Raw genomic sequence first — 16,603 nt, forward strand, 5'->3', positions numbered from 1 at the left:
CTTGCACCTGCAGTCATGCTGGCTTGGCTTGACTTGGATTGACAACTTAATTGTCTCGGCTGCCTGGCTGCTTGCCGTACGCTGCGCTCAGTCCCTCTTTTTTTTCGACGGCACACGAGGTAGATAAAACCGATAAAGTATAGACAGACAAGCTGTTGACAAGCAAGTCTGCGTTGGCCCACATCAGCTCTGGGCACTGCGCATATGCAGAAACCAGATTCGCGTCAAGTGAAGCGTCTGCGCATGCACCGTGCCGACAGCAGCGCCACCGCGGTGGCGTGACGTCAGAGCCGCGTGTTGGTGTATACTGGTGCGTAATTGCGAGGCTTTTTCATGGTTCCAGAGTTTCTGGATGATGGAAAAATGTTTAGAATTGACCAATCCCAAAGCTTACGACTTCTAATTATTGCAGTTTTTTTTTTTATGGACTGGTACGTGCAATTTCCAGGACCACACCCCTGCTTCAAACTAACCTAAAGTTTGAACGAGTCACGAATTACTGAGAGTCAACTGTACTAATATCTGACTATGTTATATCTTATGGGCCGAGCTTTGTGAGCAGTCAAACACCCACCAGATCCCTTGAGTGTGCACTAATATATCTAGGGCTGTTTTCAGAAACTATAAACAATGATATGTATGTGGGCTTAATGTATTGCAAATTTGCCACAATGCTGAATCTTCAAATATTGTGCAAAAAAAGTGATATTTCACAATCAGGACTAAATTTCTCGCTGGGCTCCTGATATATGGTAGAATGATCATTGATATGTTCTCGGTCATTAGGTTTTCCCGGCTGCTATGTTCCCGAATGCCGGTTCCAACCAACACCCATAGAAATATATGTATTCATTTCCTATTTGCTGTGTTTGCCTTCCCGGCTGTTACACACAAAACCTGCCATCCAACAGGGACACCCCCTTTAGTTATGCTCTGCTCCCCCTCTTTTTCATCTCAGTCTCCCTGCAACGTGCTTCTTTTTTGCTTCTTGCGTTCTCCCCAGGTTGGCATGACCTTGAACTAGGCATGGAAGGCTCCGAAGCTTTCGTAACAGTTTGTTCATCTATCCACCTCTTTCTCCGGCATGCACGCTCTTCTGCTATGCTCGGTGGCTCGGTTATTCCTTCTGCTCCACTAGTTCCGCTTTGTGTGGGGGATCGAGCTGATAAATCATGCACCGCCACCATGCACAGTGCATGCAAGTTAAGGTTTTTGCACCCGTACGCATGTCGAGTTTTACCGTCTTGCATGGTGTGCTAGGAGCACCAACTGGCACGGGGGAGCACTTGGGTTGGATCGATGGGCTCACAAATTTTGCCCACTTTTGTAGGTCAACCTTCTTTGGTTGACATTAGAGATTGACCCCTAATTTCAAGTAACAGATTAAAAAAAAGGTTGACAAGTATTTTAATAAAATTGGTAGTTCTCCACAACAGTGACAGTCCATGTGAAATAAATTGTTGTGTGAGAGGACGTTCACGTCTCATACATAGGCCCCCAAAAGTGTTGTCAATCGTTACGTCCTCCTGGATTATACTACTTTTTTTTTATTTCAGTCCTTGGGAAAACATATCAACAAGCTATTCATATGATCAACTTTTCTCAATTATTTTATCTTCACAAAAGTTAAGTCATCGTGAAATATAAGTAGTTTACAGTAAGCACTAGCTCCACTGACAGAATAATACTAATGCACTTTTTTAACTTCATTGGGACATTGGCAACTCGAGAGATGCCTTCTTCCAACCTACTTTCCGCTGTGCACGATCCACAACAAATTCATCCGAAGACCTTTTCCAGAAAGCCATCGCTCCCACAAAGGCCAGTTTACATATTTAAGAGGCCCTACTGGACAAGATACACTATATAAAATATAAAAAAATAATAGATAGCAAAAGTGCCACAAACCAACCAGGTGGCAATCATGCTTACTTTGACAATGCGGAGCTTGTGCCCTGGCGCAGTGCGGTAGAAGACCGACACAGAGCCGATGATTCGTTGTAGCTCCATGTCTGTCATTGTGTCTAGCTGGTCACCCGAGAGCACAACATTCCCCGCTGCATGTAAGCCCAGGCGTGCAGCTGCAACCACAAGCAAGCGCTACATGAGCTTTTTTTGTCTAGCAATGTTTCTTTTACTGGCTCCCTGATGGCACTGTCAAAGAGAAAATAACTTTAGGTATAAGAAGAGTTCTTTTCTAAATGCAGACATAAAAAAAAGGAAACTACAAACTGTACCAAAGGTGAGAGGAAGCTTCATGCCAAAACTAGGTAAAACGCTGCAACTAAAAATTAAACCAGACTCCAGGAATGGCTACTGATGGACAGACGTCAAACTTTTGAGTTGCATTTTTTTACTCTAAATAGTGCATATAACATCACTCATAAAAATCAACATAGAATATGCAAGAGGCCATAAATAATTTATTATTGCTCCAAAGTTGTGCTTTCCGGTCTGTACATCATCCTGAGGTCCCGGCTCCAAGCAATTAAAAGAGAAGCCACTAAATAGGGAAAAGAAGTAATGATAAATTATTTACAGTGCCTCAGCATATTTTATGCTTAGGTAATCGCCGCTATTCTGACAAATTCATTGTGATCTTGCTCAGCAACACCCAAGCTGAGCTGAGCAATTTTGAACAAGCCCGGGCATGGCAATTTTAAAGGTGGCCACGAGACCCACCGACTGTGCATGCTGTTTCTTCGGCGTCTCCCGTGAGCATTTTGACGTTGACGCCACTGCTGTGGAGGGTCTCGATTGCCTCCCGAACTCCAGGCCTGGGTGGGTCCAAGATTCCTACCAGGCCCAAAAACTTGAGCTGGTTCAGGTGTGTTCCACTCGCCAGGGAGAGCACTGCACACAACACCAGACACTAGAAAGCCCAGCCCACCACTTCCGCTCCCCTGCACTGTCGAAAAACCTTAAAAACATGTTGCAAAAAGTAGTGCCCCACAATTCCAGGAAAAGAAAGACAACCGAGAGTAGTAGCTTCGGGGGACAGCGCTCTGGAGTTCCAGATGCGTCAACAGAGGTCAACTTGGCGCTCCTGGAATACCAAAGCACTGTGTATTAAATCCCCGGCACTGTTCGGGCCAAAGTGCCCTCGGCTGACGTTGAAAATCATAACACTAGTAATTACTAGCAGTCACTACTAATTGCAAATGGTTGTGTTCTGTCCTCTTACATGTTTCTTCTAAAGTCTTGGGCAGGTAAAAAGAGTTGTAAGGCACTCACTGTAATTTAATGTGTGGATGCAAGTTCTCAAACTCTACTCAAAATGACAGGCACCAGGACACAAACTAAGTTCTGACGGCGGCAGAACCATCTTGGGCCCAAGTTAATTTGGACCTCTCAAGGACACACAATGAAGCTAGTTGAGTGGTGGAAGGTGAGACACCCAAGATGGAATGTTCACGTTCCAGTGCATTTGCACGACTATGAAGAGCAGACACACGTCCAAGCGCGGAGACTCACCTCGGAGTCCCTTCCTGCCCATGAACTGGGCTTCCTTGATGTACTGCGAAGCACGCTCAGTCGACATGGGCACCGCCACCCCGTGGCTGCTGTAGTGGGTACAATGGGCCAAGATCTTGGACAAGGCTCCCTTCACAAAGTACTGCTCCTGCTCCTGCAAACACGCCAGTTCCCCAAATATTCATTTGTGCACAGAAGGACAATATGCTTCTCCAAAATTCAAAGCAGGCAAACTACCCACTGCTAGGGATCAGATGGTCAGAGAAGGCATTTAGACAGAAAAAAGTAAAACACTTTATGCAATCACAGAAAAGAAAAAAGAAAGAAACGTAGGTGTCTGAGGTTGGTTTCATAGCTGCAAAAAAAAACAGAGCCGTGACATAAGTGAATAGAGACCATCTCCTGGTGGCATACATCCAAATTTGTGATGCAATGCTATACAACAATTCCGCTAGTTCAACTGAGAGTAAAGATGTTTTGCCGTGCCCAGAAATTTCACCTTCTTCCAATGGTAATGTGTTTACAATTGAGAAATATATGCGTACAATTATCGAGTGACATTCAACAGCCACAAAAGGATGAAGCGGAAATTAGTAAGTTTCAGTCTAGAGCACCGGTGGAATCGCTGTAACATCAACAATGTCCTTCTACACTATGATCCCACACCCCCGTCACGATGCGCCGAGGCGAGTACGATAAGGGTTTCTTCACAACGCGTCTGCACTCTGTCACTTTTTCTGGTAACCAATTTCACATCTTCCTTTACCTAGGATGACTTCGGTATAATATCTTGTCCTACTAACATCACAAAACTGGCTTGGTTTTAGTTTCAGTGAGGTGAGCAAATCTCGAAAATGACAACACCAGCTGCGTTTGATTTACCTACACCTCCTGCACCGGTGCAGGAAAGTGGAGGGCACTGTACTTCCAGTCGTATCTAAATACACATACCGGAAGTAAACTGCACTACACTTTTCTGCACTGGTGCAGGGGGTGTGAGTAAATCAAACGAAGCTAAGATATGAGCCCCCCCCTAAAACTGTAAAGTATCTTCGAAAATGTCCTTATGCTCTTTCTGATCAAAATATACAATTAAGACGAGTAAAATATGGTTGGTTTCCAAATTAACCACAGAAATAAGAAAAACCGTGAGCAAAAACCACTGACCCCTCCAAACTTGGGAATGACCTTGACAGCCATCATCTTGTGCTCAGAGCTGAAGGGAATTTCTTGGAGACGCACGTAATGGTTCCGCACATCGTAGATTCCCATCTGTATCAGGCAGAATAAACATGCAAGGATAAAGCATCACTTCTACAAAAACTGTAGACTATTACCTATATCTAGAGCTCACACATCTAAACATAAGACATAAATTGTCATATGTGAAACAATAGAAAAGAATAAGACTGAAGGCTGCAAAATGCATACCTGCAATGCAGGGCTGCCAACACGGGAAGTCAAAATTTCTCTAGCGGACGCCTGAAATTTCCCTACTTCTGCCGAAATCACCCTCGCTTGCCAAAAATAAATATATAATACTAAATTTTTATTGTCTTCTGCATCACTTCCATTTTTACTATGAGAAATATATTGCATGCGGAGCGCAAGTTTGTTGGCTTCTTGCACAAGGGTTGCGATGATGTCAGAACGCTGAGCTCTTATTGGCTGATTAAAAAAATTAGTGGGTAGACCTCAAGGCATCTAGCATTGAGGTCTACCCACTTTCCTTTCAACCAAAGCCAATCAGGGCTCGGCGTCGTTCTGACGTCACGGCAACCCCTGCGCAAGCAGCAGACTACATCCCGGTAAATTCAAACTGATGAATGAAACCCTATCTTCACCTTAAATGTTGTGCACGTCATCAGAACATGATACATACTGCTTTAATAACTTCATTTGCGCTTTTTATATTAGTCAGTCCAAAACAAAAGGTGGAACACAAGCGAGAGTCCTCGAACTCGAACACACGAAACACGATAGCACGTCACGAAATATTATTAGTCATGGTATATCTCCAGGCATTGTAGCATTTCTTCTTTTACTCAAGCTTTTCGTTCTTTCGAGAAGGCACAGCAACACTCTCAGAATCTTCAACTTCGCTGGTACCTACCTCCATAGCTTTTCAAAGGATGATGAGAACTTATTTTGCCGAAAGAAGTTGGATGGATGGATGAATGCTAACGGCCTTACCCTTTATAAGGGGCGGTACCTTGCACCACCTAGCCAAGTACTCCCCAGTGTTGCCAGATGGTCGCACCACAGACTGCCAAACGGCTGAAGGAAGTAACCCAAATGTAGCCAAAGCCGCTGAAATTCGATGTTATCTCGAAAAAAAATTATAATTGAGCTACATAATTTCAGAATATACGGTGCTCAAAATTTCCCTCAAACTAGCAAGATGGATGGATGGATGGATGAATGCTATACAGCCCACATAGACCTGAATATTAGCTTAATCTGGGAAATTTCCCTCGGATTGGCAGCCCTGCTGCAATGTATGAGTGAAAGCTTATATGCTATATGAAAGCAACATGACTGATGTGATATCACAAAGCCCAGTAGCAAAAATATGGTCTTCAAATGACAACTTCCAACCCAAATCCAAACCAGAAAGCCATAAAAAAAAAAATTAAAAAACTACAACCCTTTTTTTTTTTTTTTTTTACTGAATCTTTAACAAAACTGACAAATTTTGATAATGAACTGGAACCAGAACCAAACCACAATCTCCTGTGATGGTTACAAGTTCACTGGAAAGTGGTTTGCAATAAATGTGCTTATCACAACTTCCTCTGATGATTACCAGTTCACTGGAAAGTGTTTCGGCGACAGCTGCACTGTTTGCCGTTGGTTATACTAGGCCAATTTAAACATCAGTGGTGAAGTCTTGTTTAAATATATGTGAGCGGTGTGGTCACTGCTGAATAACAATTACCATATACAAAGTCATTTTATGCCTATTAAAAGGTCAGATTGTACCTTTCTTTATTGCTCTTTAGAAACACTATTTCATACTAGATCTTTTGCAGTAATTCCGAAAGGCCGTGAGCAAAGTGCGCAACAAATTGTGAAAATGTCTTGAATGCTCCTAACTGCTCCTGCAGTGTCTATCATGTGACATTGAAGAGAGCGAGAGAGAGAGAGGAAGGCTAGTGCAGTTGCTCGCCTCCGTTTTCTACTACAGCCGATTCTGACAGTTCCTGGCATTCCTTTCAGCACCGCAAACGACACTGCGCACTTTGAGAAAGGTCTACTGGAGTGATGGCATTAACTGGCGTAAATTAAAAGGGCACCTTAAAGCACCCTCTCATCGCACTACCTTCAATGTTTATTTTTATTTTGAAGCAACTTAGAAAACAACTACAGAGCAGAAATTTTACTAGCACGTCTCTAATAACTGTGGGTGAATCACAACAAGATCCGATAAGCACAACGAAGCATAATAGCAAAAAGTTCGAAATCTAAAAGCCGCTCTAGCTTGCAACAATTCTTTTTTAATAACATTGTGGGTATTCTTTTTTTTTTTTCCCAAATTGCCAAGGCTAGTGCAGTATAGAGCCCTTTTTGTTTTTATAATTTCGACTTCAATATATTTTTGAAAAAATTCCATTTTGCCAACAAAACTTGACTTCCCAAAATGACAAATAAACTGAGAAACAGAGAGTGTGTTTGCTCAGCGAGCCCCCCTCTGTGACTTCGAGGCTCTCTTCCACATGGGCAACTTCAGAGCTTCAGAAAGGGAACAAAGTGGAAAGGGTGCACAATGCAAGAAGGGTATGGGAGAGGAGCTTTACCGCATTGCAATCAAAGAGAAGCAAGTAAGGTCGACTGAGGTTCAACACTCTAGACCAGGGCTATCAAGGGACCATGCTCTAAGTATCTATATTTAGATTGTGGGCTTGACTGAACTGGAACCAAATTGGAAGAAAATACAAAGCTGCTGAACCCAAACCAAACTAGAGTAATGACTTGCTCGACACCCTGCTTTCAATGCAGTTTTAACGGGCATGGTATAATTTGTGCATGACTCTATGCACATGCTAACATTTTCAATTTGTGGATGGCACCCAGAGCTCTCGGAGCAAATATTACAGGGCTTCTATTATTCTGGCATTGTAGAAAAGAATTGCCAACAGACTTCTAATTGTTAGCATAGATTTTTGTAAAAAGAAGCAGCCAGTTTCTTAGCTCCCAGTGTTGCCAACTCAAAAATCAAAAACTCACTGCAAGAAGCTCGGAAAACCAATAAAAACCGTTAAATTTTAGGTGCACACAATTTATTCAATAATTTGTCTAAAAAGAGTACAATAAATAAAAGAACCCATCAACAGACGCCCATCAATCGTCTGTTGATGGGCGTCTGTCTGGGATGCTACGGCAGCTTATTTTTTTTCCCCTTGGTAGTCGAAGGTTACAAAAAAAAAATAAAAAATAAGTTCAGCATGTTTGTTTCATGGGCCAGTTTGCTCCAGTCATAAGAACAGTTTACCTTGTGTGCAACAGCCAAAAGGGACCCTTCGGTTGGCTGCCCCCTCAGTTCACTTCCAAGGATGTCGGCATTGTTGCAAATGCAGCCACACTGTTGAAAATTTAAAAAAAAAAGGATGATAAAACTATGAGACAGCAAATGCAGGCAGTTACGAGTGAAAACATTATCCCAGCACTAACGACTCCTTGCAAACAAGATATTGGAAACACCGGCAAAAATGAAGTTCTTTAATTTGTAAAATCACACTGGCATAGAGGATTGTTCCAAGATTCGCCATGAAATGGTACATTAAAACAACTGAAATGCTTCAACTGTGCAAGTTGCGTGTTGTATGATGCCCTGCAGCTTCCCTGTCTAAATTCAACAAAGAACACTGGAACATTTTTTTTTTTTCTAGAGCAGAGAGAGAATGTTTACTTGGGAGGCGCCTTAACATTTTTTAGCTCCCACATGAACCTTTTTTCTTGTTTAATAATAATATTTTCGAAGCCTGGCACAACTATGTGCAATATGCTGGTTCTATCTCCAATGAAAAAGGAGAATGGACTCATTTCATCATAGTGGCTCAAGCAGAGCGTTAAAAAAATCCCGAATAAACTAGGCCACGAAATCACAGTCCCTACAGCATGGTGGAAAACTATGTATGAACCGTACCTCAAGCAACAACCGCAAGGAATCCATCTGGACATCTCTCTCCCCACCCTCGGTAAGAATCACGTGGCCATCTGCATTGTACCCGACACCAGTCACCTGGCAAAGAAACAAAAACGTCTCTTTACGAAAAAAAAAGGGAAGCATGGGAGCACTCACTCATCTTACTGCAGGCTCAAAAAATAACACTGTAAGAATCTAAAAGTAAAATTTGATACACAGTTAGAGTACAACGGAAGCTTGAGAGTCACCTCAGCATGGTACAGCTCTGAAGTCATGACGCTGCAAACAGTCATCTCGTTCTTGGTGAGTGTGCCCGTCTTGTCAGAGCAAACAACATTGACGCATCCTGCAAGCAAATAACACTGCCCCGTTAGCCGCAGCATCCCTCGCATGTTTGGGCACCAAGCACCGCGAAGAAAAGCAAGTAAGACATAGAGATAATAATATTAATAATAATAATTTTATTTGCACATACTGCAATGGGCACATGTGGTGGTGTGCGGGGCTAGGCAGATAGGTGAAAAACCCTTACGCAGAGCGCCTGCCAGCCCGCCACCACATGTGAAAAAAACATACGACATATATATGTACAGAATATACACAATACAGAAAGTAGCAAAAGTTATGTTCACATGCAAGCATTGTGAACATAAGAATGAGGGGGGAGCATTTTTACCGAGGGTTTCCACGGTGGGCAGTTTCTTAATGATAGCCTTCCTCTTGGCCATGCGCATCACCCCCAAAGCAAGGGTGACTGTCACCACTATTGGCAGGCCCTCTGGTATGGCTGCCACGGCCAGACTGAAATAGGCAGGTCAGACACGTCACGTGGTTCTCAAGCACTACTGCACAAAAAGCCTTCTCTCTTAAGAGAAACAATACCCAGAAGAAAAAAAAAATTCTGCATAACAAATTGATTTTGAAAAATGCCATATTTACATCCACCAACATCTAGAAAGTATTCCCAGAAAGTTTAATTTGTTCACACTACATAGTTATTTTTTTTTTATAAATTATGTGAGGTCAATTGATGCTAAAAGAAAAGATATAAGTTTGAGCACTTTGAACATGTTTTTCTGTGTTCCACTTTTTGGCATAAATTTCACATTAGGAAAACTATTGTTTGGTAACGGGACAAAAGGAAAGGCTCACTTATTGTTTTCCTAACTGGAATTTAATGGACAATGCAACTGTGGTGTTTTTTTGTTTTTTTACTTTGTGGATGTCTTTTATAAAAAGACGTTAAGGTTTTGTCGACAACATAAAAGGCAAGAATTCAATTTTTCAGTGCAATGTTTGCATCAAATTACTCTTTCAGGGGTGGAAGCAAGCTTCAGTCTTTTGGAGCAGGCCTGGGAGCAGCAAAGATGCCCCTTTGGAGCAGCTTTGGAGCAGTAAAAGTTCAGCTTTGGAGCAGCTCAGGAGCAACAAAAATCGAGTTTCGGAGCGGTATAAGAAAATCTTGGAGCTGCTTGGTGCTATAAGCACCAGGTGTGTTTTTCGAAATACAAAAAGAAATATCAATAAAAAAACATCACCATGTGACATTCTAGAATCATTTCCAAACACGACCTTTCTTTAAATATATTCCAGTCCATAGCAAAAAAGATATTTGAATGGCTGCCATTGAGAACAGAGGTAGTGGGTTGGTTCCCCTCATGAATTTACAATAGTAGGCATAGGCAACTAAAGAAAAACAACTTAAGGTTCATGAAAACAAGGCATTTTCACTGTTTAACCGCCTAAATTGCACGTTCCATAAGTTAACGAAACCATTTCAAGTTGCAATAGTATGGTATGAAATAAAGTCCAATACTGACTACAGTTCATCATTAGGCAATACAAATGTTTCAAGTCCCTGTTTATCAAACAAAAGTATTCCAATACTCTGAACAGAGTACAAATCAAAAGTATTCCAATACTCAAATGAGCACAAATTTACTGATAAAAGTACAAATGCAAAATATTGAAAACTTTATGATACCACCTATACCATTTCTGCTCTTACACTGACTAAATAGAAACAAGAAAGCTTGATTAGGAGTTTAATAAAAAAAAAACTGACTGACAAAACTAGCAAGTGAGACCATAAAACGGAAGGTTTTCCTTAAGTCGAAGCAGAGCGCAAGTTTGTCTGCTTCTTGCGCAGGGGTTGCGTGACATCAAAACGCCGAGCTCCTATTGGCTGATTAAAAAAAAAATAGTGGGTATATCTCAAGGCACCTAGCATTGAGGTCTACGCACTATCATTTCAATCGAAACCAATCAGAGCTCGGCGTCGTTTTGAAGTCACCATATCTCCTGTGCAAGAAGCAGACGACTTGCTGTTCGCGTTGCTTGGATGCGTTCTAGCACAACGGTTTAGAATTTGCTTCGCTCAGCAGGACATTTCTACTGTTCTCCTCGTCTACCCGCCGGCAAGCTGTTTGGGTGCCAGAACGTGTATTCCCCACGTACGTCATCTACAAGAAGCTCTACAGATGACTGAGGCAACCAATTATCACTTTTATATGTTACATTTACGACATGAATGAGGAATGCGGAAGCGAGAAAACGGGCTCTGCCAGGGCCCGTTTTCTCGAACGCGAACCGTGGGTTAAAGTTAACTATTGTCCCTAGAAGGGGGAATTCTAGGTCACGTGACTGAGAGAGCAGGGGCACCGAGGGAGGAGCAGTACCTACAAGCAAATGGCCACGACATCGCTTAATGAGGGCTAATACCGTATTTACTCACACAATGAATGCACTCGCGTAATGAACGCACCCCCCAAAGTCGGCTCTCAAAATTTCGACTTTTTTTTTCACTCGCGTAATAAACGCACCCCCAACTCAGATGTCAAAATTTTGACCCCCTCCCCCAACGCGCGCAAAATGAACGCACTTTTCTATCCTGGTGGAGCGAGGTCACGAATACATGGGCAGCGTGGGCGAACAAAACGCCTTGTAAAAGGCCTTAAAAAAATTCGCAAAGATCCAACGGAAGCAAGAAAAAAAAACATGGAGAGGAGCTTTTTTATTTTTGCACAGCGCAGTCTGGACTTTCGGTTGCGCAAGGAGGTAAGAAAGAGAAGCTTGCGAAAAAAGGCAAAAAAAAACAAAAAAACAGGGAATTAAGAAAAAACAAAAACAAAAAAAAGCTTTTTTTTTTTTTTTTTTTTTTTTTGCGCAGCGCAGTTTGGTTAGGGGTGGGGGGGGTCGCGCGCCGCGCGCAAGGAGGTAAGAAAGAGGAGCGGAGAAGCCCTCTAAGCAAACGAAACAGCTTGCGAAAAGCAGCAAAAAAAAAACAAAAAAAAACACAGAACTGAGAAAAAAACAAAAGGAAAAGAGGAGCTTTTTTTTTTCTTCTTTTTTTTTTTTTTTTTTTTTTGCACAGCGCAGTTTGGTTACGGGGGGGTCGTGCGTCGCGCGCAAGGAGATAAGAAAGGTAAGCGGAGAGCCCTCGCCCAAGCAACGCCTAAGCAAACAAAACAGCTTGCGAAAGGTGGCAAAAAAAAAAAAGAAAGAAACCAAGGAACTAGGAGAAAAAGAAAACGGAGAGGATTTTTTTTTTCTTTTGCACAGCTCAGTTTGGTTACGGGGTCGGGCGCCGCGCGCAAATAGATAAGAAGTTACTTCGATTTTTCAGGATAAAAGGTCCGTTCATTATGCGAGTAAATACGGACGCAAAAATTTTACTTTGCGTAATGAACGCACCCCCCAACTTTGCATCAATTTTTCGGAAAAAAAAGTGCGTTCATTCTGCGAGTAAATACGGTAGTTCTGCTTGGTTCTGAACATTCATTTCGATCCGGCTGTTATATTAATGATGCACCATCAACCTATTAGCACGTCAAGCAAAGCGGTAGTCCGGAGGGACTATTAAACTAACCGACGGCAGCATTCCGCGAACGCATCACTCTTCAGCAGTCCGAGATCCAGGACATATGACGGTACATAAGCCTTGCAAGTGTTTTTATGGTGAGTAAAAAAATGTTTTGCGAACGAGTATTGGTATATATTTATACTAACACGTTTAATTTGTCACACTATGCACGCCAATTCGTGAGCAGCGATTACTTTGCGGAGAAAGGGGGTTATCCTCGATAAAGTCTTCGTTCCGGGTGAACAGCTGGGACATTGTACTGTTTTTTTGTTCGCAGTGCGCCGATTGTATGCCGACAGCATCGAGGTTTCTGCATATCCCCGGTGGCCAGCAATTCATCGCTGACGAGAAGCTTAGCTTCTCGTCACCGGTGGATCGGTTGGGCGAACGGAAGAGGGGGCAAATAGTTGAGATCAGCAGGAATCGCAGAAACGTGCATCGCAAGGAACAAAAACGAGACTGCAGTACCGGCATTGCCAGACTGGAAGGCACACGGGAAAGTTATGCGTTGTTTATGGCGAAACATATTGAAGGAAATGTTTCTTACATTTTCGAATATTCGTCGACAAACTCTAGCATAGTAGCTAAAATTTCTTCGTACCATCTGAAGCAAATAAATTGGTCTTCAAGTACAACATTACTACATCTTGACTTAAAATACCATACTAGATCGATAACAACCAGCAGAAAGAGGATAAACAAAATGACTGGCTTGTTTCGCCGATAGATGGCGCATCTTACAGCCCAATCAAAAATAATTATTGTTGTTCTATATCCAGCCGTTTATTACAGTACCTAGGTACTTTTTCCTTCCTAGGCACCGTGGTTTACCAAAATGGGTTTACCATCGCTTCGAGAAAACCGGCCCAGATGGGTTCCAATATTGCTCTCATGACCAAAACCACACCCACTACACCACATCCAAGGACAATCTCGAGCAGCTCAGGTCAGATCCAGCAGTCTTCTGCGCTCAATTTGTAATTGTGAACAAAACCTTGGTCCACCACTTTGAACCCGACAGCAAAGCCCAGTTTAAACGGTATAAACAACCCTCCCCTCCAATGCCGAAGAAGGCTCGGTCTGTTCCATCAGCAGGCAAAGTGATGGCCACTGTTTTTGAGGGATTCGGAAAGCGTGCTGTTCAGCGATTACCTTAAGAAAGGGCACAGCATCACCGGGAACTAATACACAACCCTGATTCATCGCTTGCGCGATACCATTAAGGCCAAACGTCACAGTATGCTCCAAAGGGGGGTGCTATCCCATTAGGACAATGCACCTCCCCCCCCCACCGCACTGCTGTGGCGATGGCTGCCATCCACTCCTGCGGCTTTTCTGCGGTCAACCATTGACCAAACTCGACAGATCTCGCCTCATCAGACTTCCATCTCATCCCCCAGCTGAAAAGAAAACTTTCTGATGTTCAGTTTTTTGGTGATAATGACGTCAGTGATGCTGCGACCCATATTTTAAAGTACCAAACTTCAGATTTTTTTTTTCATAAAGAATTTAGGAATTGGAGCATCCTTGGCCAAAGTGTGTGGACCTCAAAGGGGACTATGTCGAAAAGTAACCCGTTTAACCACCTCCATTGCCTCCTTTCGGGTCAGGCCGAGAACTTTTGGGGACGCCCCTCGTATGTATGAACATGTGATGTTTCACCCCCCCCCCCGGAAGTAACAGGGACGCACTCGAAAAAGACGTTAACTGTTGCCTAATCAGTGAAAAGACGAGCACTGCGTCAGCGTTCAGCTGGCAGACGGCTTATCGACTTCCATGCCCGGGTGGGCGACAGAAATGGTTAGGTGCCAGCCACAGAACACATTCAGTGACAAAACAGACCTCGCAACAGTGAAAAAACTCAAGATCAAAGAAAGACGTAAATGAGGCAAAACAGACTCTATCCCAAGAGGTTCTTATGTTTTGCCCTGTTTCTAAGACTGCAGCTGCCAGAGCTGGCAATAAGATACACTCCCCAGCTGAAGGGTCCAGTCGTGCCCACCTGACGCCAATGTTGAACATTTCAAGCACGGGCCTCCCCTGGATCCAGCCCAGAAGCATGATGAGACCAATGATGCCAAACGAGTAGAGAGACAGCTGCTTCCCCAAGTTGTCCATGCTCTTTTGGAGCGGCGTCTTGGGCGCCTGTTGGCGAGAGGAGCAGCCGTAAGAAATTCGACACTGTGTGCATCCATCACCATCTAAACCCCACTTACCTCCTCTGCCTGCATCATCTTGAAGATGTCCCCAAATTCTGACTTCTCCCCAGTGTTGATCACAATCCCCTGCAAAAATAACGATGACAACCAGATGAGCGGTACTGCTCACACGGTGACCAGAACAGCTTATTTGACAGCCACGATTGGCACTTGTCCTATCCAACGCGAGTTCAACCAATCTGGACAGAAACTACTCACCCTGCCGTTCCCGTAGCGAACAAGGGTCCCCATAAAGGCCACATTGTACTTGGAGGCAATGCCATTGCCTGCCTTTGCCAGGGGCGTCGTCACCTTGGCTGACGGCTCCGTCTCGCCCGTGAAGCTGCTTTCATCGATCATTAAATCGCAGGCCTGCACAGTTCCCGGAAATTGGCAAGAACCAAACAAGCCGTGATGAGGCAAAGGGTACCACGACAGCACACGAGTGAACAATAACAAACATGGTAAGCTCCGAAAAATCTCCTTGGAATGTTAAAAAAATTGTAACACAGCGTGCAAAAAACAAGAACACAGAGTAAATAGAAGAACACAGGGAAGCGCTGACTTTCAACTGAAACATTTAATGAAAAGAACACAAAACACTAACAGCAGCAAAAAACAGAAACAAAATACCTACACGGTCACTGTCAATCAATGTGTGTCAAGGAAGGCAATCTCCTTCCAATGTAAATGAAGTGATGTTTGGCTGAAACATCGGTCCTCCCCTTCTTTTTTGATGGCGTAAGCTTCCAGAATCTCTCTGGCCACCAGATCACCGCCCCTTTCGATGATGGTTACATTATCAAAGTCAGGGCAACACTCGCCATCTGCGCAGTGTAGAGGAAGGTGCGTGAACATGAGAAGGAGAGAGCATGACTGAACCCTCCAATAGACTGCGGTGGGCCACCTTCCTCTACACCGCAAAGATTGCGAGTGTTGCCCTGACTTTGATAATGTAACCATCATCGGAAGGGTGGGATCAGATGCCCAGAGAGATTCTGGAAGCTTACGCCCTTAAAAAAGAAGGGGAAGACCGATGTCTTAGCCAAACATCGCTCCATTTACATTGGAAGGAGACTGCCTTCCTTGACATGCATTGATTGACAGTTTAGTTTTTTGCCACTGTTGATGTTTTGTGTTCTTTTCATTAAATGTTTCAGCTGATAGTCAGCGCTTGTCCTGTGTTCTTCTATTTACTCTGTGTTCTTGTCTTTCGCATGCTGTTACAATTTTTGAAGATATGCACCAACTAGCCCGCATTGCCACCTTAACTCCTTGGAATGTTTGCGAAGAACCCAGGGGGTGAGACAGCCTTTACGAAGCCATCCAGTAGAAGCAAAACCTGTTATTAAGGGGGTTGCAAGGACTCCATCTAGTGTGCATTCAACTCCTACACAAAAATAACTAAATCATGATACAGTAACAGGTGACTTGGTAAGTTTCGTTCTAGTTTTGTGCCATAAAGAATCTCGGCAAGAGCCTAGATTGTGGCATGTCACGTCACCCCAACACGGGGGTTCTCAACAACCGGTCTTAGGGAGCCCCTGTCTGCCTCGAATGCCAGTGAAGGGACCCCTCTCACTCTCGGCATTAGTGCAATAAAGCAGAACCTACGGACCTTGTAAATAATAATGCAGATACTGGTTTAGCTTATACTTAGGCATCAATGAGCAGCTGAGATCTGCTAAAATAGTGCATAAAGAGACACTGACACCCCCCTAGATTTGTTTTTTATATTTTGCCAGGCGATCCATTATGGTGTCAGATGGCTACCCAATTAATATTTTGCTACAGCATCACATACATTTTTAATAAAGTAAAAAAATGAAACTGCCCAAAACCTAACCGAAACTGGACTGGTGAGGAACAAGAAATATAGAGGAGGAGAAAGTTACCGGAAATTGCGTGGCTGTACAACTTTTT

General features: G+C 43.3%; 1 protein-coding gene across 2 annotated transcripts in view; it reads right to left on the reverse strand.

The window, feature by feature from the left end:
• LOC8030469 (calcium-transporting ATPase type 2C member 1) overlaps positions 1 to 16,603 on the reverse strand; it is a 48,685-nt gene that overhangs the window by 12,053 nt on the left and 20,029 nt on the right. For both annotated transcript variants that reach the window (XM_029988199.4, XM_029988200.4), the window contains exons 7-17: positions 14,900 to 15,052; positions 14,699 to 14,767; positions 14,485 to 14,627; positions 9,297 to 9,421; positions 8,869 to 8,966; positions 8,621 to 8,716; positions 7,967 to 8,056; positions 4,642 to 4,746; positions 3,475 to 3,628; positions 2,683 to 2,853; positions 1,933 to 2,081 (exon numbers count right to left, since the gene is read on the reverse strand). In XM_029988199.4, coding sequence (XP_029844059.1) covers positions 1,933 to 2,081; positions 2,683 to 2,853; positions 3,475 to 3,628; positions 4,642 to 4,746; positions 7,967 to 8,056; positions 8,621 to 8,716; positions 8,869 to 8,966; positions 9,297 to 9,421; positions 14,485 to 14,627; positions 14,699 to 14,767; positions 14,900 to 15,052 — 1,353 coding nt within the window. The remainder of the gene's footprint in view (positions 1 to 1,932; positions 2,082 to 2,682; positions 2,854 to 3,474; positions 3,629 to 4,641; positions 4,747 to 7,966; positions 8,057 to 8,620; positions 8,717 to 8,868; positions 8,967 to 9,296; positions 9,422 to 14,484; positions 14,628 to 14,698; positions 14,768 to 14,899; positions 15,053 to 16,603) is intronic.

The sequence above is a fragment of the Ixodes scapularis genome, unplaced genomic scaffold (genome assembly GCF_016920785.2).
Source record: "Ixodes scapularis isolate PalLabHiFi unplaced genomic scaffold, ASM1692078v2 PGA_scaffold9__187_contigs__length_104089568, whole genome shotgun sequence".
Classification (NCBI taxonomy): domain Eukaryota; kingdom Metazoa; phylum Arthropoda; class Arachnida; order Ixodida; family Ixodidae; genus Ixodes; species Ixodes scapularis.